General features: G+C 40.1%; 1 protein-coding gene across 7 annotated transcripts in view; it reads left to right on the forward strand.

The window, feature by feature from the left end:
• The first annotated feature begins 534 nt into the window (after positions 1 to 534).
• Positions 535 to 23,850, forward strand: part of kif21a (kinesin family member 21A) — a 30,889-nt gene continuing 7,573 nt past the window's right edge. For 3 of the 7 annotated variants that reach the window (XM_077567870.1, XM_077567875.1, XM_077567876.1), the window contains exons 1-25: positions 535 to 814; positions 9,075 to 9,297; positions 9,584 to 9,766; positions 10,988 to 11,128; positions 11,200 to 11,334; positions 11,614 to 11,790; positions 12,425 to 12,540; positions 12,613 to 12,808; positions 13,067 to 13,256; positions 13,613 to 13,679; positions 14,555 to 14,761; positions 15,453 to 15,518; positions 17,785 to 17,869; positions 18,234 to 18,351; positions 18,483 to 18,671; positions 18,945 to 19,144; positions 19,216 to 19,323; positions 19,404 to 19,472; positions 19,558 to 19,700; positions 19,976 to 20,120; positions 21,135 to 21,329; positions 21,402 to 21,503; positions 21,771 to 21,936; positions 22,394 to 22,414; positions 23,753 to 23,810. In XM_077567870.1, the coding sequence (XP_077423996.1) occupies positions 771 to 814; positions 9,075 to 9,297; positions 9,584 to 9,766; positions 10,988 to 11,128; positions 11,200 to 11,334; positions 11,614 to 11,790; positions 12,425 to 12,540; positions 12,613 to 12,808; positions 13,067 to 13,256; positions 13,613 to 13,679; positions 14,555 to 14,761; positions 15,453 to 15,518; positions 17,785 to 17,869; positions 18,234 to 18,351; positions 18,483 to 18,671; positions 18,945 to 19,144; positions 19,216 to 19,323; positions 19,404 to 19,472; positions 19,558 to 19,700; positions 19,976 to 20,120; positions 21,135 to 21,329; positions 21,402 to 21,503; positions 21,771 to 21,936; positions 22,394 to 22,414; positions 23,753 to 23,810 (3,344 nt within the window). In that variant the 5' untranslated portion in view covers positions 535 to 770. The remainder of the gene's footprint in view (positions 815 to 9,074; positions 9,298 to 9,583; positions 9,767 to 10,987; positions 11,129 to 11,199; positions 11,335 to 11,613; positions 11,791 to 12,424; positions 12,541 to 12,612; positions 12,809 to 13,066; positions 13,257 to 13,612; positions 13,680 to 14,554; positions 14,762 to 15,452; positions 15,519 to 17,784; positions 17,870 to 18,233; positions 18,352 to 18,482; positions 18,672 to 18,944; positions 19,145 to 19,215; positions 19,324 to 19,403; positions 19,473 to 19,557; positions 19,701 to 19,975; positions 20,121 to 21,134; positions 21,330 to 21,401; positions 21,504 to 21,770; positions 21,937 to 22,393; positions 22,415 to 23,752; positions 23,811 to 23,850) is intronic. The other 4 variants (XM_077567872.1, XM_077567873.1, XM_077567874.1 and 1 more) reach the window with 4 other exon arrangements.

The raw sequence follows: 23,850 nt of genomic DNA on the forward strand, positions 1-23,850 counted from the left end.
GTGTGAAGTTTTTTTCCTCCATCATTTACAAATATTTTTTGTAAACCTTGCCATGTATAAAAAAAACAAGTTATTCCAATGATTATGTGCCTTATTTTGAAACAGCGTCACACTTTGCAGCCACAAGATGTCGCCAAAGCTCCACGATGTCCTATTACAGATCCAACCTTCGAGTCATAATTATGCTCCTTGCGTGCTTGTGCATGCCTCTGATAGCACCAAGCAACGGCGGGGACATCTTGTCAAAACAAAGGGCACTCTTTACACTCTTAAAAACAAATAAAAGATCCTAAAAACATTTAAAACCCCTCCTGGCATGACGTTGTTTGCATGCCATTTAGTGCAATAGACGTTTGATTTCGCAGTTACATTTATATATTTTTTATTTAAGCAAATACAGCAGAACATTGAGGTTATTTAAAAAATGTTGTCAAATAAAGTTAAATAAATTGTTTCGACGTCACAAGAGGGGGCGCGGCTTAGTGACGCATTGCGGTTACCTCCCCGCCTGCCGGCGCTCTTCCACGCGGCGCGTGCATGCGTTTGCGTGCACACCACACGTTTGTTTCAGTGCGCGTTCGCGTTGGCTGGTGCTGGCACCCTGGTACTGGTGCTGGCTGTAGTTTGCGCACGCGCGTGGATGCATCCGCGGCGTCGGCGCAGGTAGCAAAAAAAGAAACGTCTTATTTTTGGCGTTCTTTTCGACATGGCGGCGTCAGACTGGCGGTAACGCTTTCCTTTCTATATTCGAGAGGATTACGTGAGGAACCATGACGTCGGGCCAGGATGAAAGTTCGGTTCGTGTGGCGTTGAGGTGAGTCCACGTCTATGTCTATGTATGTGTATGTGACACCTGTCAAGCTAGCTCGCTAGCACCTGCGCAGTAACACCGAGTCGCCAACCGGCTTCGAAACGGGCCTGGCGGCTCTCCCGTGCGGGCCCAGTTCCAGCTGTGGCCGGTCAGCTGGTGGTGTGGCCGCGGTGCAGGTGCTCGCTCGGGGGACTAGAGGATGATGGTTTAACGGTTGTGGATGAAGCAGACATGCAGACTGAGTGACTGGCTCTTTGTTTGGGGACGTCCTGGTGTTTTTGAATGCATTGATTTTGGGGGCCACTAGTTAGCTAGGCAGCCAGGTGCGTTTATGTGCTCGCCAAATAATGCGACTTATTGTACACTGTGACGTAATAGTGTCGCACACGCCTCTCCTGCCACCCTTTTGACATTATGACGAGGTTCTTCTATCTATCTATCTATCTTTCTATCTATCTATCTATCTATCTATCTATCTATCTATCTATCTATCTATCTATCTATCTATCTATCTATCTATCTGTCGTTCTATCTATCTATCTGTCGATCTATCTATCCATCTATCGTCATATCGTTCCATCTATCCGTCATATCGTTCTATCTATCCGTCAAATCGTTCTCTAGCTATCGTTCTCAAGATCTTTCCCTCTATCTGGGGCCCTACAAACAGTATATGCAAACTGATGTGGATGTAAATACTAGCCTCAAATTTCACATCCATTGTGGTGGTCTTTAGAGCCAAAAAGATGAGAATCATGTTGATGTCCCAATATTTCTGAACTTGACAATCTAGTGCAGGGGTGGGCAAACTCTGTCCTTGAGGGCTGGAGTTCTGCAGGTTTTAGAGGTCTCCCTCCTCCAGCACAGGTGATGATCGTTATCAGGCTTTGCCAGAGCTTGCTGATCATATGAATCAGCTGTGTTGGAGAAGGGAAACATCCAAAACCTGCAGGATTCCTGCCCTCGAGGACTGAGTTTACCCACCCCTGAAAGTGTCTGGTATGGCTCGATCTAATAATCCATCTGTCATTCGATCTATTTTCCTGTCAATCCTACCTGTTGTTCTATTTACCCATCCTTCCATCGATCCGTCACAATCTCCACTTTTCCGCCTTGGTCTGTTTTCTTGCTGCCCTCAGTGTCCTTTTGAATAAAGCCTGCTTGGCAACCAACAGTCACAATGCGGCGTGGTTTTCTCATTTTCTCTGAAGGGATGACAGTGTTGTGAACGTGTTTAAAAAAAATAAATAAATAAATAAAAAATAAAGTAAGAGTGAAGCAGCCTGTGGTTCAGTTTCTGCTTTCAGTGGAGAAACTCTTCATTGTTGCTGTCATTTGGCTTGTGTGGTTTTTTTTCTCCTCAACAAGGATACAATTAGCAGAGGATGTGTGGGCAGCTTCTCCTCCATTCATTGTCATATCTTTTTTTCGGTTGTTTTTTTTTAATTCATGGAGCTCAAATATAGTCAAGATGGGACGCTGACCCCTGCTGTTAACTTACAATTAGAAACAAAGAGTGTCAAGTCAGGTCATGCAAAGACTAGCATTCAAAGATTCTTGAACAGGGACGTAAAGTACGATTTTTAAACGTACCTAACTGTGTTTATTTTTCACTTCTACCATTTTTACCTTTTGACACTTGCACTTCCTCATCTTATTAAGGCTGAGCGTTATTGTTATTACTCATGATAAACAGGCAACAGTTAACGTCTTTTTTTTTTGTTTGTTTTTTACTTTTCTGGGAATTAAGAATGCTAAAATGTTGGGTACACAGAAAGTTAAGACTTAACTTCGTGTGCACCCAACATTTTCGCATTCTTAACTTAAAAGTCACTATTAGTTGTTTTTAACTTGGGTTAACCTGTGTTTACACGTTGTTAACTTTTAAAATGTTGATAACGAGATGGTTGCAGCACATCCAATATGCAAATTGACCTTGTGTTCTAGACAGAGTATTTCTGTTTTAGTTTTTGATGGTATGATAACTGTTAGCAAGAGTATCGCAGTATTACAGCTATAAAATGACCTTTTTTGAAATATTTGGCTTAATAAAAAGTGATTTTTCCGATTGAACACAATCTATTTTATTTTAAGCAAAATATTGACTATTTGGTACAGAAGAAACGTGAACCATGTTAGGTTAGATAAATGTTATTGTTAACATTCTTCTGTCTTAATTATTTTTTAGTAAGACACAATGTCCCATAACTGCTGAGTTATTTTTTTCTTTTTTTTTAAAGGAACAGATCCATGGGCTACTCGCGTTGCTTTTAGGGCTAACTAGAACCTGCTGGCACCATTATTTTTTAAAGGACAATGCACATTACTGATCAAAAAAGACATTCATTGCTTCCTACTACTTACTTCCATTAACTGCTCACCCCTCCCCTCTCTGCTCGCAAAGAAGGAGAAAAAAGAAAACTCAACTTTGCATGCAGCCAATCATATTGTGCCCTGATTATAAGACCCTTCAAAAAAACTGAAAAGCGCTCATTACCGATGACAGCCAGTTATTGAAACCTTGACTTTTTAAAACCATGGTAAACTGTCAAACCGGTTATCGTCCCATGCTTACAACCTAGCGAGTTTAAAATAATAAATGTTAACTAAGCGAGGCAACATTCGGCACTATAGTCAGTTTGTGTTATTATTAACTCATTCACTGCCTTAAATTCATTTGACCTATTCCTAGTAGTTTAAAATTGTTTCCACTTTTGTTAACAAGAGTATGAAAACCTAGAAAAATGTTTTATTGTACATTTAGAATTGCGATTACACATCTTAATCGCCTGATGCCCCTAATTTTTTAATAATCTTTTTTTAATTAGGCGATTACATTTTGTAGTTGTAATTAATTGCATGACTTCACTAGTTAACTCACGATTAATCACAAATTTTATATCTGATCTTAATGTACAATAAAAAAAACATTATAGGTTTCATACTCTTGTTAACAAAAGTGGAAAAAATGTTAAACTAATAGAAATAGTTCAAATGACTTTTTGACGTCTATAAACGTCAATGGCAGTGAATGAGTTAAAATGCAGAAACAAATCGCCACAATGGGGGGGCGATGACGTCCACTCCTGATCGAGAATCGGGCCGTATATGCTCTGCTACAAATGTATTATTTTTATTATAATGAATCAATCAGTGTGCAGCGTGTGGTTGCGGGCCACTGCTTGAGCGCGTGCACATGTTGCTTCATGTTTCGCTGGTGTTTTGCTTTGGTCTGTCATTGTTCTCTCCCTTGTGAAAATAAAGTGCATCTGCCATCCAGTGTGTTGTGCCCCGCCCATCAGCGTACACCTTAGAAACATTGAAACTGTCTCGGCGCTTTGTAAATAAAACCGAGTACAGGAACTGCTGCACTAGCAATGCTAAGCGAGCTACGGCTCCAAGAACAGCGGGGGCTTCTGTTGAGATAAGCGGGGATTAAGCAAAAAAAAAAAAAAGGTTTCCGTGGTGACCGAAACACTCTCTTTCCATTGCTTTAATGACGCACACGTGCGCGCTCGGATGCGCACACGTGCTCATCACCACACGCACAAATGCAGTGCATGCGAAGGCTCTCTCTAACACACAAATACACACTCTCTCATATGCGCACTCTCAAACAGTTTCAAATACAAAGACACTGTCTTCAACACTCTCGCAAATGCACACAGCTGTGACTTGTGCTTTGTAGCGAGGGCAGGATTTTGATACAAGAAGTAAACACAGGACCCGCAGGACCTGTTTTCTTGTCGTCGTCTGCAATAAAACGAGTTGACTTGGCAGCTGTAACGTAATAAAATGTGTTTTTTGGCTCCCCTGTGCCTCCTCTCTCGAAGACAACAGTCCAACCTGATGGATTGATGAATTGATTATAAGGAGCCGCATATGTAAATGTTTTATTCTGCGAAGTTCACATCAATGTCTTGCCAGGGCTTGTTGCTGTTCGTACTGCTTGGGCTTGGCATCGTAATGACATTAAATGGATCCGTAAAGACTTGAAAGGCTTTAGCCGGCTCAATGTAATGAGTGGAAGGCATGCCGCTACTCGTATAAGTGGATAAGGAAGTCGAGCAGACCTGAAGTCAGCTGACGAAGAAACAACAGCTGATAATCACCCACTGCACGTGTTTATGATGACGTTGACTGTGATTAATGAGCATTTTAAAAAGTGCGCATTTCCCCTGAAAATATGGTTTTCTTATCATTTTGTGGAGGACACAAGTTGTCAATAGACTCGCATGAGATCAACTTTCACCAGCGTTATGCTTCTCAATTAAAATCTTCTTGCATCGATCAGGATTCATACTCAATTTCTGAGTTAATGTTAGCCAGTTGTTAATAGTCACATTCATGTCCGTTTAGTTGTAGTGGAAGCAAAAAAAAACCTAAACCAAGTATCCAGATGAGGGTGAAGACTTGGTCTGAGGGGGACAGGAGTGCAAACACAGCAGCCTCGACGGTGTCCAAAGCCCCCGTGAAGCCTCCGCTTTGTTCCCAACCACTGAACCAAAGCATTCCCTCAGTTGCCCCGTCACAAGTTCGCCATATTTGTTATTGGCGCCGCCCCCCTGCGTGTGTGACTGACTGCTCGGGTTGGCCCAAAAAAAGGACAGATATTGTTTAAAAAATAAGTCAGGGTTCAACTTTAATTCTTATCATCTTGGGTCAGATGTTTCTCAAAAATCAATTGGATTCAGCCTTGACAGAACTACTCCAAAAAATCTGTAAAGATTTGACGTAATTAATCATGAAGAACAGTGACGGTCAAGAGGGGATAACCACCGACCTTTGGCCTCAAATACCTTTCTAAACTTTGATCAAATATTCCTTAAAATCAGTAGTATTGCTGTTTAAAAAAAAACAACCTTTTTATTTATTTAAATAAAATGAAATTGTTAATAATAAAATGGAATAGCTGAATGTTCCAAAACTGACCTGATTTACTTTGTCACTGATAACATAAAGCTGAGATGTAGACTGTTTTTCTTAATTTTTCCAATGTTTTCAAAATTTTATTTGCTATGTATACAGTCAATTTTTGTGTAGAGAGTAAAGAGACATGACCTGCCTTTCATACCATACCACATCTCCACAATATAGACTATTAATTGATATCAATGTTTTTTTTTAAAAAAGAATACAGAAGATTGAATGTTATCGCTCTGTCAATCTCACATATGCATTTTTGTTATCTTCATATTTTATTTATTTATTTATTTTATTTTGTATTTATTTAAAATAAGTTGATTGTGCCAAAATATCCCACAATTATTTTATTTAAAAAAAAATAAAATAAAATAAAAAAAGCTCTTCCAAATTATCACACCAAAAAAAAAAGAAAAAAAGTTCCAAGTTATCAATTTTAAAAAATGAAATAAAAATTTGAATGTGACAATTTAATTTAGAAGGATGGATCGTTAGAAGGTACGATCACTTTTTGAATAAACAGGATAATGCACTTCATTACAAACTACTTACAATACACGTGTAAACAAGTGTAATATTTCATGTTTGAAATGAATTGTTCGTCCAAGCTGTCACACAAAAAATAATAACAGTCTTAAAAAAAAAAAAAAAAACTTACAAGATATCACAATAACACTCTTAATTTTGATATATTTTTAAAAATATATATATTTAAATTATTTTAACCTGACCGATGCATTACTACCTCCATTAAGTGAGTACTTTGACTTTTGATATTATTATGATTTGCCACTTCCTCTAATGCTAATAATGTGTTGGAACCACACACGGAATTCCCGCTGATCCTCGAGCCCTCGTCAATTCTTTTTGGAAAAAGTGGCGTCCAAACAAACAAGGTGGCTCAAAGTCCCCGCATGGTGCACTGATAACAGCTTTGGCTGCTTCCTGCAGGTCAAAGTTCATGCGGGCGGTAAGGGAAAGGAGGGGCTGGTGCGAACAGATGGGGTCATCATAGAGGGGGACGGGGGGGGGTCCAATGCAGATGTCAACATGAGGGACGAAACAGCAGTATGTTTCTTAAGGTGGATATCCTTTAAAATCAATAGAGTTCTTGATTTCTCATGTTGTCAGATACCATTTAGGGTTTGTACTATACTGTTAAGGGCTTCAATTTATACTGTGAATATGAATTTTTCGGCCATATCGCCTAGTGCACATTGGTTCAGAGAGGAAATGCAGACCTGATTGATATAAATATGATGATGATGATGCTGAGACGTGTGAATCTATTTGAGAGCGTCTGCGTCCTATTTGCGAGCCCCGCTGGAGTTTCATCCTAGTCCTATTTGTGGTGCGGTGTCCACTTTTAGGCCCGAGGTTGGAGCTTGGCAGGATGCTGACTCTGAGCTTGGCTCTTTTTTTTTTAATCAGCCCTTCCCCCACTCTCCTCTGTATTGGCGTCTTCCAGTGGACCACACCACTGCGATATCCTCGCTCCATGGGATTAGGATTTGAATTCATCTGCTGACGGTTGCTATGGCAACATCATCCTCCTGTGTCACGCACCCACATTGCACCAGCGTGCTTTGGGTGTGGCGTTACTGTCTTGGAGTACTTTTTTCAACAAATGCTATGTTTGCTATGTATACAGTCAATTTTTGTGTAGAGAGTAAAGAGACATGACCTGCCTTTGTCTCCTTGTCTCATCATACCATACCACATCTCCACAATATAGACTATTAAATGATATCAATGTTTTTTTAAATTAAGAAAATTTTAAAAAGAATACTGAAGATTGAATGTTATCTCTCTGTCTCTCTCACATATGCATTTTTGTTATCTTCATATTTTATTTATTTATTTATTTTATTTTGTATTTATTTAAAATAAGATGATTGTGCCAAAATATCCCACAATTATTTTATTAAAAAAAAAAAAACATTAAGAGGACTATATTACATATTATATATTTTTTCAACATTTTATATACATTTATATATTTATATACTTTTTTCAACAAATGGGTAAATAATGGTGCGATCCAAGTAACCGAACTCTGGTGTATGTTGAGATTCGCTTGGAAAAATAGCAGCATCCACCAACAGTTTAGTCCACTTGACCCCATATTTAAAAATTTCAGGGGCATTGGTCATTTCCAGGGGTCATGCCACACAAATGGTGTTGAACTAGCCAGCAGACGTCACATCAATGTTCAGATTCTTGGCCGGATTACACAGTTCAGTCTCCTGAAACAAAGAGCGTGCTGTCCTCGCTGTAGCGGATTACAAATGTTGCATACATATACTGTTGCTGCAAACAACTCCAAAACAGCCCGGAGGGGTCCCACTACCTTGTTGCTCCCACAGAGTCTGTGCGCTCGGTGCCAGGGTCCAGTGTCACACTTAGGGGCGCACAATGACCGCATTGTTGGACCCCCTGACATTGTTTTGGAGGCACAATGAGGCCCTTATCCACGCTAGATGCTAAATGCTGCCAGGTGCCTTTCAACCCTGTTAAGGTCTTCTACAGTATGTCAGGAGAGGTGCCTCTTTCATATTGAACAAAGTGACATGCAGGACTCTCTGTTGATCGAAAAACAATTTAATGAAACCTTATTAAAGTGGCTTTAAGGAGAGAATTTGAAACACTAGTTCCAACATTTGATTGTCTTTCACTTTCTCACGGAGCCCAGCAATGATGACAGTAGTTTCTCAGAACAAATTCAAGCCTTTCACGCAAAGATCTAGCAGAATTGGTACATCAGAGCAAGAAGCAAATCCTGGATGAATTTGCTTGTTTGTGCCTTTACACAGAACACAGTGAAGGCAAGATATTGTCCTACTTTATGTGCATTTTCAAATGGTGACTTCAATCATTTCACACAGTGATCCAGCAAAATTGGTGCATTGAAGACCTAACAGTGCATCTGCATCTGTAATTTTTGCATAGAAGCCAGCAAAGGCAAGATATTGCCACCACTGTGTGCCTTTTCACATGGTGACGCAAAGCAGAAATCCAGCCAAATCTGTGCATCAGACCTGTAATGGTAGTATAATATTTATTGGCGCATGACTTTAACACAGAACCCTACAAAGGCGATTTATCATGGTCGCTGTGTGTTTTCACACAGAGATCCAGCAAAATTGGTACATCAGAGACTTAACAGTAGATTTGGTAATTATCCTCCCATGAATTTTTTTACACAGAACCTGCCGATGGCCGATGGTGCGAGATGGCACCAGTGTCAACTTAATACCTTTCACACAGAGATCCAACTAAATTGGTGTTTCAGAGTCATAAAATTGAGGGTGATTGAATTGAAATTGTGTTTTCTTTTCAGGATCCGTCCTCAGCTGGCACGGGAGAAGATCGAAGGATGCCACATCTGCACGTACGTGATGCCCGGCGAGCCTCAAGTGATCCTGGGCAAGGACAAATCCTTCACGTACGACTACGTGTTCGACATGGACTCGCAGCAGGACGCCATCTATCAAACCTGCACCGAGAAGCTGATCGAGGGCTGCTTCGAGGGATACAACGCCACCGTCTTTGCCTACGGACAGGCCAGTCACAAAATAGTTTATAGACTTATTGTATGCTGTAAATGTTTTGCACAGAAACCCAGAATAGCAGGAAAGCACCACAGCACAGTTTAAAGAGGCAGCGGCCTCTTTCCCACAGAAATATGACTTCAGAAGAGAAGATCTGACATTTAGCCCTTTTAGTCGTAAATGGGCGTACTTTGTCGTGGAAAAAATGCAATTTTTACAGGCAGTGTGAAAGGGATACTGTATTCCAGCTCAAACTTTGCAACGTGTTGACTTGGTTTTTGCATCCCGGCATATGCAGACTGGTTCCGGTAAGACGTACACCATGGGGACAGGCTTCGATGTCAACATATCCGCCGACGAGCTGGGCATCATCCCCCGTGCCGTCCACCACCTCTTCCGGGGCATCGAGCGCCGCCGGCAGGCCGCGCAGGATCAGGGACGCCCAGCGCCAGAGTTTAAGATCAACGCTCAGTTCCTAGAGGTAACCAGCCCGGCAGCTGTCATTATCAGCAGGGGGGCCGGAGGAGGGAGCACGGGGCTTTAGGAGGTGGCGATGGAAGGGTTAACAAGGAGCCACATTGGGAGGCACTTGTGCGGCTCCGTCACACTTTGACAGCGCTCGCATACCAAAAAAGACTAGCCGCAACCCGAGATGTGATAAAACGTGGACAACCACAAACCAAAATGGGCAGCAGAATCTATGGTTTTGTACCTTTACCTACTCCAAGGCATTAACGGTTGTTTAGATGAAATGAGGAAAATATTGTCTAATGTAACACGGTCCAATAAAAGACAATTAACTCTTTATTTTTTTTATGTGGTGAATAAGGGTTTTCTTTGTGCTTGGTTTAAAAAGAACGTGAAAGCATTTTAATACAAAATATTATGTATTTTTTAACATTGATGTTGTTGCCTTTAAGTGCCACAAGATGGCACTAAAATTGTGACCTTTCTATAAGTAAAGGTGTTTGTGCCATCTTGTGGCATTTTCGAGCATTTATTTTAGCACTGAATCTAGCACAGAGGTGGGCATCGAGGGCCGCAGTCCTGCAGGTTTTGCGTGTTGCCCTTCTCCAACACAGCTGATATATGATCAGCTCATCAGCAAGCTCTGCATAAGCCTGATAACGATCCTGTTGATTGGAATCAGCTTGTGTTGGAAGTGAGAAACCTACAAAACCTGCAGGACTCCGGCCCTCGAGGACCGAGATTGCCCACCTCTGATCTAGCACATACACAAAAATTCGCGAAAAGGAAATATATTGACAAATTTTATTTTTTACTTTAGAAAATACAAAATTGGTCAAACAAAGTAAAACCGGTTAAAGCCAAAATTTCCTTGGAGGTAAAATGTTAGAAACAACCAAACTACGACACCACAGAAAAATAAGCCATTATGTAAATAAGGGGTGTGTTTATTGAACTTAATTGGTTGTCATTGATCGACAGCGAGGAACATTGGTGATCAATTCATATGTATTATTTTCATCATCATTTAATGTTCTGAACTCCTGTTTTCATGACACTGATGGTCTGTCTAGATTACCTGCTTCTGATTGGCCAAAATGGCTGCTGAAAACCAAAATGGCTGCTTTCCTGTTCAGTTTCAGGCATGGGTCCTTGAAGCCTTTTTGTGCATCTTGTTATGGTAGACATGTGTGTAACTATATTTCTTTGCATTGTGTTTTGTGCCTTGGCGCAGCTTTACAACGAAGAAGTTCTGGATTTGTTTGACTCGGTGCGAGATGGGAAGCAGAAGTCTCACATCAGGATCCATGAGGATGCCAATGGCGGGATCTACACCGTGGGTGTGACCACGCGCACTGTGTCCACCGAGGCTGAGGTATGACATCCAAGTAGGAGCATTTGCAGCTTTTCCAATGACGTCACTAATATTTGTCATTGGTCGTTCAGATGATGCAGTGCCTGAAGTTGGGCGCTCTGTCTCGTACCACCGCCAGCACGCAGATGAACGTCCAAAGCTCCCGCTCGCACGCCATATTCACCATCCACCTGTGCCAAGTCAGAGTTTGTGCCTCCACCGACAATGTGAGTCACTTAAGAAGCCTTATTCCCTTGGAGCGTAATTTTCTTTATTTTTTTTCTCCTTCTTCTTCTTTTTTTTTTTTAAATATAGTTTTTATTTTTTTAAACATAATACCTAAAAAAAAAAACAAAAGAAGTATTGACAAAAAAAAAGGAAAATAATCAGCAAAAAGAGGGGCTTTATTTATTTTTTTCAAATTTATTAAATGTAAATATTTTCAAATGCAAATGCACTTACTGTTTATACATTTGACTTAAAGACCGTTCTTTTGGTCCTTGCAGCAGGAAGACGGCGACGACGGCGACAATCGGGTCTCCAACGGCAACGGAGACATGGACGAGTATGAGACGCTGAGTGCCAAATTCCACTTTGTGGACCTGGCGGGTTCCGAGAGGCTCAAGAGGACAGGCGCCACGGGAGACCGAGCCAAGGAGGGCATCTCCATCAACTGTGGACTGGTGAGAGAGCATAGTGTTGCACTGACACCTAGTGGACATCATGGCTACAACAGCCTTGTTCATATACAAGAGTATCTTATTAAATTGGAATATTATGGAAATTTTAATTTGTTAGTCGTTCAATTCAAGTGAAACTCATGTTCCGGTTATAGCACAGGATATGCAATAGGTGAAAATCTACCAAGTGGAGAAATAATCAAAAAAAAAAAAGTTAAAACATAATAATAATAATAATAATAATAATAATAATAATAATAATAATAATAAAATATACCTCCTTTTAACATATTTAGACTAATTAAACACATTTTAAGTATTTCAAAGTGCGAGTAATTAGCGAGTGCCTAAAACTGGTTTGTAATTGCCTATTCTGTAGATGCCACATCATTTTAGCCAAGGACAGATTGATTTACTGTACCAACTGAAAAATAATATTCAGCAAAGCATTAACCCCATGCATCTAACATGTACACAATCATGAACCCATGCTACATAAATGACTGCATTCAGTCGATAAGTTTAACAAAAAACAACTACCTTCACATGAGGCTCATCAATAGTACCGGTATTAGCTAGCAAACTAGACAGTGTTGAATTTATTATTGATTATTTCATAAATGTTTTGTTTTTAAAGCTGGCTCTGGGGAACGTTATCAGCGCTTTGGGCGACCGCAGCAAGCGGTCCTCGCATGTGCCTTACCGAGACTCCAAACTGACCCGACTTCTGCAGGACTCCTTGGGAGGAAACAGGTCAGTGGAGACATACTGTTCTTTGCTTTTCATCATAAGAGCACACTAAAAAGGCATCCTTGTGTGTCTTAGCCAAACAGTGATGATCGCGTGCATCAGCCCGTCCGACCGCGACTTCATGGAGACGCTCAATACACTCAAGTACGCCAACCGCGCCCGCAACATCAAAAACAAAGTGGTGGTCAACCAGGACAAAGCCAGCCAGCAGATCAGCGCGCTCAGGACGGAGATCGCCAGGCTGCAGATGGAACTCATGGAGTACAAGACGGTGTGTGTGTGTGTGGGGGGAACAAAACAAAAGTTGTTTTAAAGGGGGATGTACCACGGATAGTAAAAGTTGACCCACAAACTAAAACAATAACTCAGATGTGGCTGTCCCATTGTTAAATTGGTGTCTATGTAAATTTGATTGCTTGATTTTAGGCCTTGCTATTTGTATACAAAGATTTTTTTAAATTTTTTTTTACATAAACTGTCCACTTTAAAAGTCTTTAAAAACTATTGACTGCCAACCTCCGTTGCGTAGGGTAAACGCTTGGCGGGCGAGGATGGCGTGGAGAGCTTCAGCGATATGTTCCATGAGAACACCATGCTGCAGACGGAGAACGGCAACCTGCGCGTACGGGTGAAGGCCATGCAGGAGACCATCGACGCCCAGCGGGCACGACTCACGCAGCTACTCAGTGACCAGGCCAACCAGGTTCTCGCCAGGGCGGGTAGGCGCCACCAATCACTGCTAACACCGCAGCAAAAATAGTAATAGTAATAAAAACGGTTCACAGTTTTCTGGAAAGAAACATAGTATAGCTCACCCTCTGGTTACAAGTCGCACAAAAGAGTTGAGGAGCAAGTAAACGTTTGATGATAAACAATTGATGGACCATTGATTGGAGCTCTTATGTAATCTTAAAAAAAAAAAAGTAGTTTCACACTAAGAATAGTTCCCTTACCTGCATGCCAAATGTGAATCAGACCATGACCATAACACAAAGATATAGAGCAAACCTGTCATTTTTAATAAAAATGTTTAAAACAATAGAATAAAAATTCACAGTTTTTCTTTATTTTTCAGGTGAAGGAGGCACAGAGGAAATTGGCAACATGATTCAGAACTACATCAAAGAAATTGAAGACCTCAGGTAAACGGAGGAGGTGCCTGATGCTATCCGTTAGCCTTTAGCTTTGACTGAAACAGCACAGCCTGAGGTTAAAATTGTTTTGATGGGTCAAATTTTGGACTGGTATTATCAAAAGTCATGTAATCGTGTGCATCAATTTTGCTGCTTTGTTCACTAAAATTGGGTAATTCAAACATATTTTTTTATTTTTTTATTTAGTTCATTGGCGTATTTAATGGAATTATTGTAAATAATATAAAATATTAGAAACAAATTTTATTTTATTTTTCTTATGATTTATTTTTCTTTTGTTTTCAATTTTATTCTTAACTCATTTGCTCCCAAAAACCTATTTTAAATGTTTTAAGTGTCCCAAAGATATATTTATACGTTTTTTATGCAAGAGCATACGAAGGCTTTGATATAGCCTCTCAACTGCCAAGAACGGTTGAAGAAATGGTAGTTATTACACAAGTGACCAGAAGGTAGCAGCAGAGTAAACAAGATCAACCAGGGTCATGTTGAAAAACAGCTCATTTACTCACAGTTCTAAATGAAATGTAGCTATATTCTAATGCTAATTGCTGCAAAACGGAAACAGATAGAAATATTCTTTTTTTCCTACTCTTAATTTTTGGTAGGTTCCATGTTTTTATAGCAATGAAACACAATATTCTGTGGGTCTTGCAAAATCAGTCAAAATCTAGTAAAACAGCCGAGAGCGAAGGGGGTTGCTTTAGTGAAAATGGCTGGGAGTGAATTAGTTAAATGAGGTACACTGCAGAGGAGTTTTGCCCTTGTATTTTACTGTATTGGCTTGTATTGGTACTATGGTTTGCTGCTTGTGCAGGTTTGACTCCCAGAACGTCTTGCTTACATGTTGTTCTGGTCCACAGAGCCAAGCTTCTGGAGAGCGAGGCGGTCAACGAGAGCCTGCGCAAGAACCTCTCTCGCGCCTCCAACCGCCAGACCTTCTACGGCGGGCCCGGATCCTTCTCCACTTCTTCCTCCTCTGCCCCCGAGAAGGAGACGTCCGACATCATCGAGATGGCCAAGAAGGACCTGGAGAAGCTGAAGAAGCGAGAGAAAAAGAAGAAGAAAAGGTGATCATAGATTAAATGTCTGTATTGTGAAAACTCATCAGTGGGGGCGGGAAAAAATGTGCACCATTTGTCCAAATGAGCCCTATTGGAAGCAGGTATTCATGACGATGGGCCATGCTAAATGACTTTAATAATTAATTGTTTCATTTTTATTTATATTGCTACATATTTATACAAGTGCATTTCATGCAAACATTTATTGTAATTATGACTTTCTTTGGGGTGTATATTAGTGATTGACAATGGCGTGTTACAACTTGGTTACAAATTTGCGTTATGTCGCCTCCATATATACAACAGATTGTAAAATAAAGGCACAGCAATTTTAAAGAAGAGAATTTTTCGGGTAAAGGTATCAGTATTCGTCCTTCCTCTGCTGCCCCTTGATTGGTTGGTTCGATGAGGAAACGCCGTCTGCATACCGACCATTGTTGTCATTCTGAAGCTGGCTCTAGTTGTAGCTCCAGGAAAAACGACAACAAAAGCAATCTGAATTGCACATAGACAATGAATTTAATATTAATAAGGAATTTAATAAATGTATGGATGGAGTTCACTGATGGTGTAACTGTGCTGTAAGAACTATAGACCCTGGATTCTGGCAAAAGATGCATTTTCTCTCACACTTCCTTCCTTCCTTTCCTCATCTCTCTCCGCATTTCGTTTTAAACTTTCACTCACTCCCCTGAAGACTGCAGCAGCTGTTGGAGGAGCAAGAGAAGGGGGAGGAGGAAGTGGAGGAGGAGGTTGCCGTCAGGTTTGTTGGCTTCCGCCCTCCTGCTGCCCCTTTTGCTGCTCACTTTTGAACTCATCCTCATCGTATTCATGAAACACAAGCCTCACTCTTGCTTATAGTTCGCCCATCAACGCCATTTGTGTTTGCCAGTTAGAAAGTTATTTTAATTCATATAAAGTTCATATTTTGTGTTGCTAAAGCTGTCAAACATCTCCAAATGATTTGAAATAATAACTTTGGTAACCAGCTTTGGATGAAGTATTTATCCCAAATGTCTTTAATTCTTAAAACTCGTTTATTTATTTGCAGTGCACAGTCCCTCTTTTCTTTTCATGCTTTGACACGCTGTATTTTTACCACCAAGCTGGTGAGAGCATCTCATTGTCCAAAGCATTAGGTACACCTGCATTATTTCTTGACAACTAATACAGCTGTATCAAAATGACTGCCTTTTCCAATATTTTTGCACAATATCATAATTATATTTTCTGTTAAATATGTGTGCATTATTTTTTTTTAAGTTTTTCCCACTAGTATTTAAAATATATAAATTTCAAATACAGTTTTGTGTAGAGTGTTTTATTATTATTATTTATTTATTTTTACATATTTTGAGCATTGTTGCTTTGCTCTCGTTACATTATGCAAGTGTACCTAATATATTTGACCACTGGCAAATCTCTAACTTTAGTTTTAATGTTATGTTTCATTATCATATTGTGGATTTTACTAACCTTTTTTCTCACAATAATTATTTAAACATTGGTCTTTTTCCCCAACAAGCTCTGGTGACATCATACACCGCAAGAGTATATCAGCAAATGTTTCTCTTTTTTGTAATGTTTGTGTATGTTTTTATTTGATCTAAATTTTGTTGTATTTCTTTTAAACATATCATTAGATTTTTAATACAGTTTTATTTTTGTCTGATGGTTTACATTTCTCTCCTACATTTTTCTTCATAGTATTTGAATATTTTTGTCGTAAGGCCTTATTTTTGTCTAGTATTTTATTTTTTTTATGCTTATTATTTATTTCTATTACGTGTCATGTTTTTCTATTATTTTATATATTATATATTTCTATATATAAACAAACTAACCAATAGTGATAGTGAAGAGGGAAAGCGCCGTTTGTCTTTGGTTGTGTTCCTATGGGAGATTTCGACCCCTGGTCACCCGGCCATGTTCCCGGTCCACTTTGAACATATCAGCTAATAGCTAGTAGGCTACACTCTTGTTCATCTCTTTTTTTTAGTTGCCTCTAAATTGCGGTGGCGCAATGCTGCTCCTCCTCTGGGATTAGCAGATTAACATATGGCTGGCTACTTGTAATGCAGCCGTGCTGCACGGCAATTGTATAAATTAAGTATTGCGATACCACTTAATGGATCAATACTGCGGATCGTGTGAACAAGTATCACGATATTTTGTCCCAGCCCTACTAGTATTTTTTTTTTTTAAATGGTTTGTTGATATGACTTTTTCATCAACAAGCTGCCTTTACAGTGATAACTTCAATAACACGTCAACAGTGAGCGTTATCATTGGAAAGTCAAAAGCGGGTGTACCTCATGTTGTGGCCAATCAGTATATATACCTTATTTTGTGTGGCCGGTGTTAACAACTGAAACATTGCTGAAATGCAATGGAAACTAAAGCTTGTTATGTGCTAAAAGAAGGCAATTTTCCTCTCTTAACAAATATTTAACTCATTCACTGCCATTGACGGCTATAGACGTCAAAATTCATTTTAGCTATTTCTATTAGTTTAACATTTTTCCCACTTTTATTAACAAGAGTTTGAAAACCTAGATTTTTTTTATTGTATTAGAACGGATATAAAATTTGTGGTCAATCGTGAGTTAACTAGTGAATATTTTCTTTAAAAAAAGATTATTAAAAATTGGAAAAAAATAATTACAATTGTTTTTTATTTTATAAAAAATTAGGGGTGTCAGGTGATTAAAATTTTTAATCGTAATTAATCGCATGACTTCACTAGTTCACTCACAATTAATCACAAATTTTATATATGTTCTAAATGTACAAAAAAATTATAGGTTTTCATACTTTCGTAACAAAAGTAAAATAAAAAAAAACATTATAGGTTTCATACTCTTGTTAACAAAAGTGGAAAAAATGTTAAACTAATAGAAATAGTTAAAATTAATTTATGATGTCTATAGCTGTCAATGGCAGTGAATGAGTTAATATGTGTTTTGAGTTAATAATAATAAGGAAGGTATCTGGTAAAAGTGAAACAAATGTGTTCTTTTGTCTTTCAGTGTAGGCAATATTCCAGACAATGAGCAGGAGAAGAGCAGCGACAAGGAGAACAACGCCGAGCGAGCCAGCGATGATGCCGACATAGTGAGTTGCTCCACATACACAAACTGTCTCGAAAATAATAAATAGAACCAATCTGAATGACTGTGATAAAAGTATGTGAAATCTAAAAAATGTACACAATAATACAAATTAGATCAACTTCCTCATATTTAAAAATAATATTAAAATATAAAATATCTAAAAATAGTACTAGTGTGTTTGAATTTCGCGTAGTGCGATGAAGTATGTATTTGATTATTTCAAAACACATTTCAAAAAACAACTTTCTGTTCATAGTAATTTTCTTTATTGCCTTCAGTATCTTGTTACCTTTGTTTCCATGTTACAAAAATAACTCAAAATATTTGTACTATCTGCAATGTATCTTTTAAACTTCACCCGGTAGGATGCGCAGGATGGCAGTGAGCACGATGAAGGAGAGGAGGAGGAGGACGAAGAGGACGACGAGGACATGGAGGTGGAGGACAGCTCAGACGATTCCGACTCTGACTCGGACGAGAAAGGTGAAAGCAGTCCCAACAAGTAGCATCAAGTACATGTCCCATAACACCACTTAGAAGAAGGCTGGATGGACGGGCATTGTCATGCCGTTGAATCTCGACAACATGCTTCAATTTCTATGGGCGTTCCACAGAGAACTTCCAGGTGGACCTAGCCAACATCACGTGCGAGATCGCCATCAAGCAAAAGCTGATCGACGAGCTGGAGAACAGCCAGCGCCGCCTGCACACGCTCAAGCAGCAGTATGAGCAGAAGCTGATGATGCTGCAGTGCAAGATCAGGGACACGCAGCTGGAGCGAGACCGCGTCCTCCAGAACATGAGTAAGCGCCCGTTTAAAAGATCCCGTGTTTGGATCCATCCTTGATGATGGATGGATTCACATGTGGAAAAAGTAACCGCCCTCCGAATTAAGAGTAAGAAAAGACTGGTCTTTGTACTGATTCAAAACCTCTATTTCAGTACATAAGAAAAAAAATACTGTCAGTTATGTACGATTGTGTAAAGTTCTGAAACCTGGAAAAATTATTCAAGTACAGTCACAAAGAATTGGTACTTCGTTGCCTCCTACCTCTGACCATGTGCATCTTCTTAAGATTCTGTGGAGAGCGGCTCGGACGACAAGGCCCGCAAAATCAAGACCGAGTATGAGAGGAAGCTAAACGTGATGAACAAAGAGCTGCACAAGCTGCAGTCGGCCCAGAAGGAGCACGCCCGCCTGCTCAAAAACCAGTCGCAGTACGAGAAGCAGCTACGCAAGCTCCAGATGGACGTGGCCGAAATGAAGAAGACTAAGGTATACTATACGGTAGCCTTTTCGAAAAAGTCTTTGGATCTGACTTTCAAGTTGTTATTTGTTGTTTTCAGGTTCGCCTCATGAAGCAGATGAAGGAGCAGCAGGAGAAGAACCGCATGAACGAGTCCCGCCGAAACCGGGAGATCGCTTCTCTGAAGAAGGACCAGCGCAAACAAGAGGTCAGTGAACGCCTTGTGGTCGTCGTCATCTCCAGATGAACCGTTGATGGACAATCGTCACTTTTTCTCCCCTTCCTCAGCACCAATTGAAGCTACTGGAGGCTCAGAAGAGGCAGCAGGAGCTCATCCTCAGGAGGAAGACCGAAGAGGTGGGTTTTTGCCTCTAGGTGGCGCTTTTTTTTCTTTTTTTTTTTGTCATGCTGCATTCAAGCGTCCTGTGTGTTGTGTGATTAGGTGACGGCTTTGAGGAGGCAGGCCAGGCCCGCCTCGGGGAAGGTCATTCGGAAGATCAACCTGCCAGATCCTAACCAGGACTCATCTCACCGTCCCCCTTCTGGCCGTGTTTACTCTGGACAAGGTGCTCTCAACGGCACCAGGTACGATTCCATTTATACTTACTGTAATACTCTCGTATGTGGGAAAGGAGAGCCACAGTCGTGGTATACTTTTCATCTGCTTATTGAACACAGGCAAAACCGTAAAACACAATGAACGCACTAACGCCGGAGCTGCTATCTGCCACAACTCACAACCAGACACACACAAGCACAACAGCATATTTTCATGATTCATCATAAATCCTGCTTTCAATGCCTTTTGTTGTCCTATGGAGCCTCATAAACCCACTTATATCCATTCCTCTTGTGTGCAGGTCCTCCCCCAGGCGCGTCGGTGGTCTTTACTCCACCCGGATGGCCCGCAACAAGTGGCAGTCGTTAGAGCGGCGCATCTCGGACGTTATCATGCAAAGGATGACCATCTCCAACATGGAGAATGACATGAACCGCCTCCTCAAGGTAGGTTTGGAAAATAAAAAGAAACTGACTGTGAGCCAGCTACCAGCGAACAAATGTTGAAGCTAACGCAAGCGCCTTGTAGGTGGTAAAGACACTAGGAGCTATCAAAGGATGTTGGAAGCAATCCTATAAAATGAAAATGTCTGCATAATGAAGCATCTTCTTTTGGAGCAACGTGGGGAGTTGACCAAGCACTAGGGAATCAAGAAGATGTAGCAGCATAAGAATGCTGCATTCTTTTCTTTTTTGTTGTGTTTTTTCAGAATAGTCATTTTTTCCCCAAAGATTTTTCTTTAAAAAATTTCTAAGATTTTTTTTTAATACTCTTACTTAAAATAAATACATAATCAAAAGTATTTTTTTAAGGCTAATCCCCAGATTATTCATTTATTTATTTATTTTTGCATAGTCATATTTTTCGAGAATAAAGTTGTATTTTTTTCTGAAAATTATAAAAACATGCAGATTAGTCTTTTTTTTTTTAAGAATAATGTATTTTTTTCTGGAAACATTTGTTAAATTATGGAAGTCGTATTTTTATGGTGAAGTGTTTTATTTTTTTAGAATATGTATAGTCATATTTTTTAGAATAAATATTATATATATATATATTTTTTTTTTTTCTTCAAAAACACATTTTTTAAGAGTTGTCATTATTTACATGGAAATTGTTTAACCTACTACAAACAAAAGTAATTCTTATTTCTTTTTTTTTTTTTTTTAAAGTGTTTATTTCATTTGCAATTTAACTAAAATGGCAGCCTTGGGGTTTGATTCATTCATCACAACATATCTGTTAATTCTTTATTTTTCATTAAGACAAATCTTTATAATTCTATGATAATAAAATTATACATTTTTTATTGGCCCCAAAATTGGAGCTGATGTCTCAATATTTTTTTTTTTGTTTGTCAAACAAAACACATCAGTGTCAGGGGACAATTAGCCAGTGCATTTTCAGCGGCACGCTTTCTCTATAAACTGTCCACATTGTCAAGTGTCTCGTTTCCATAGCAACGCGAGGAGCTGACCAAGCGCAAGGAGAAGGTGGTGAAGAAGCGAGAGCGACTGTCCAGGGAAGGCTCCGAAGCTGATAAGGCTGTGGGCCCGCTCAACGAGGAAGTGGACGCGCTGGCCGCCAACATCGACTACATCAACGACAGCATCGCCGAGTGTCAGGCCAACATCATGCAGATAGAGGAGACCAAGGTGAGGAAATCGGATAGACGGGCGGCGGGATCTTGCCATTGGCTGCTCGTTAAGATTTTTGCTGGCGTCCAGGAGGAAGGCGACACCGTGGACGTCTCTGCTGTGATTGGCTCATGCACTTTGGCGGAGGCTCGTTTCCTGCTGGATCACTTTATGTCCATGGCTCTAAACAAGGTACGTACGTATATGTGCACTGTATGGGCAATTGTGAGACACCCTAGTTTGCCACTTAGCTAGTTATTCTCCAAGCTCTTTCCTGTTCTTCATAAAGAATGAGGAATGGCTACTAGCTAGCTACTAAGTTTCATTTGTTTTCCTTTTGGCCCATTGGTTTGTTAGCCACCTAGCTCAACAGGACATGACTACCAATTAGTTTGTTAGCCACTTAGCAGACTAGCTCTGTTTATGTTCCCAAACTCTGTGTGTGTGGTTGTGCATCAGGGTCTGCAGGCGGCCCAGAAGGAGTCCCAGGTGAAAGTGATGGAGGGCCGCCTGAAGCAGACGGAGATCACCAGCGCCACTCAGAACCAGCTGCTCTTCCACATGCTCAAAGAGAAGGCTGAGTTCAACCCAGAGCTGGACGCGCTGCTCGGCAACGCCCTTCAAGGTACATGCTGACATTTTGACTTGGAACGTTACCTTGTCATGTAGAATTAGGTTTTACTGGTCTGTTGCATGACTTGTTCAATTTCCCATCGCCTGCTGCTGAACGCAAGCTGGTTTCAATATAGCCTTTTTTAAACAAAAGTATTGAGAAAGTGACCTTTAATAAATCGATATCTTTTGTTCATGTAGCACAGCAAAGCAATAGAAGGCTCTAAAACGAGGTTTATATAATACAGTAATTCTACTGGCCCCAAATTTGGAACCTAGGAGCAGATCTCTCGATACCAGAAAAACTTTAGTACAGATGGCCAGCATGTGTTCAGTGGGATGCTTTTTAAGTGTCTTTACTCCCTTCACTTTTCCTTCCTTCCTTTCCAACTGTGTTTTTTGTGATTTGTCCATTTTTTGGTATTTTCTGTTTCCACACGGTTTCCTTTTGTGTTGTGGTGTTCTTGCAGAGCTAGGTAACGTGCCAGCTGGTAAGTGCAACCACATCATCAGAGTCTGCTTTGTGAGCGCATGCTCTGTATGGAACTAACTTGAACAGGTTGCATGAGGTGCAGCCAGTTTTCTCGCTCCTCTCGTTATCCCCCCCCCCCCCCCCCAGCTCATCACCCGCTGCAGCCTCCATGCTTTAGCACCCTGCTAACCCCCTAGCGCACACACACTCACACACACACAGGAAGCATTCATGGATCACGCGACCATCTCTGAAGGTCAACCCCAGGAGCCCCAAACTAACGATTCCTTTAACCCCCCTCTCTTTCTCTTCCTCTGGCTGAGCTCCGTGAAGAAGACGTTCCCGTTGAAGCGGCATGGCGCTGTGGTGACTTCACCTGCCATCATCCGCCTCCCTCCTTTCACATTCCATAAAAATCCATTCTCTTACCTACAAACTACAGCGGAACCTGCAAAGTCCCAACAAATGTGATGTGGGATAAGAAAGTATTGTGATCCAATTGAGCAATACACTAAATTCTACACCAATTACATGCACAAATCACAAAATAATGTCATAGATGCTAACATAAATAATACACATATTACTGTATAGTGTATACTTTTGAAATCTATCTAGTCTTTATTTTTTGTTTAGTACAAAGTGCACTTTTTGCAAGAAAAGCGATTGTGGTTTCAATTAACTGTTATTGTGGAAAACAGGGAAAAAAAATACTTTTTTGGGTGGGGGTAGACTTAAATTCCTGCAGAGGGAAAAGTCACATTAAAATGATCAAGAAGGAGTTAATTTAGTTTTTTCCTTAACCTAGCTGGAAACAACAAAAATATTGGGGGGAAAAAATACTAATAATTAAGAGATTATGCTCTAAATTCAACAATTCATCACTAATTCGATCAAGTCTTTAAGAATATTTACCAGTAATTCTCTTGAGAGAAAAAGTTGCATTAATTTATTTATTTATTCATTTAGATAGTTCAGGGTTGTTGGGTTTTTTTTTTACTTGGTGAAAAAAAGTCATTTGTACCAGAAAATTGCAAAATAGTATAAAAAGGTAAAAGCTCAAATCTAACCAGGATAAAAGAAGAAGACATATTTGACCCAAAATTGAATGGCTATTTTTTCTTAATACTTTGCAATTATACAGCCGTTGAGTGGTCTTGACATTTGCCTAACCATGCGAGACTACGTGTAAACTAGTGAATAAATGTTTTATCATGGCAGCAGTGAAATCTCAAAAAGACTTCCAACCAGGAAGAGTGTGGGTTTCACTTTGGAGGTTCCACTGCAAGTGTCTATGTTGACTTCTTTTTTCTTTTTTCTTTTAAGTGTCTCTTGACAAAAGTTAATTTTTCCACAGAAAACGGGGACGACAGCAGCAGTGACGAGTCGGCCGCCAGCCCGTCTGCAGAGGGAAAGTAAGTTGAGTGCGGCATTGCTTCCTTTCTACGACTATTA

This window comes from Vanacampus margaritifer, chromosome 6 (assembly GCF_051991255.1).
Source record: "Vanacampus margaritifer isolate UIUO_Vmar chromosome 6, RoL_Vmar_1.0, whole genome shotgun sequence".
NCBI lineage: Eukaryota > Metazoa > Chordata > Actinopteri > Syngnathiformes > Syngnathidae > Vanacampus > Vanacampus margaritifer.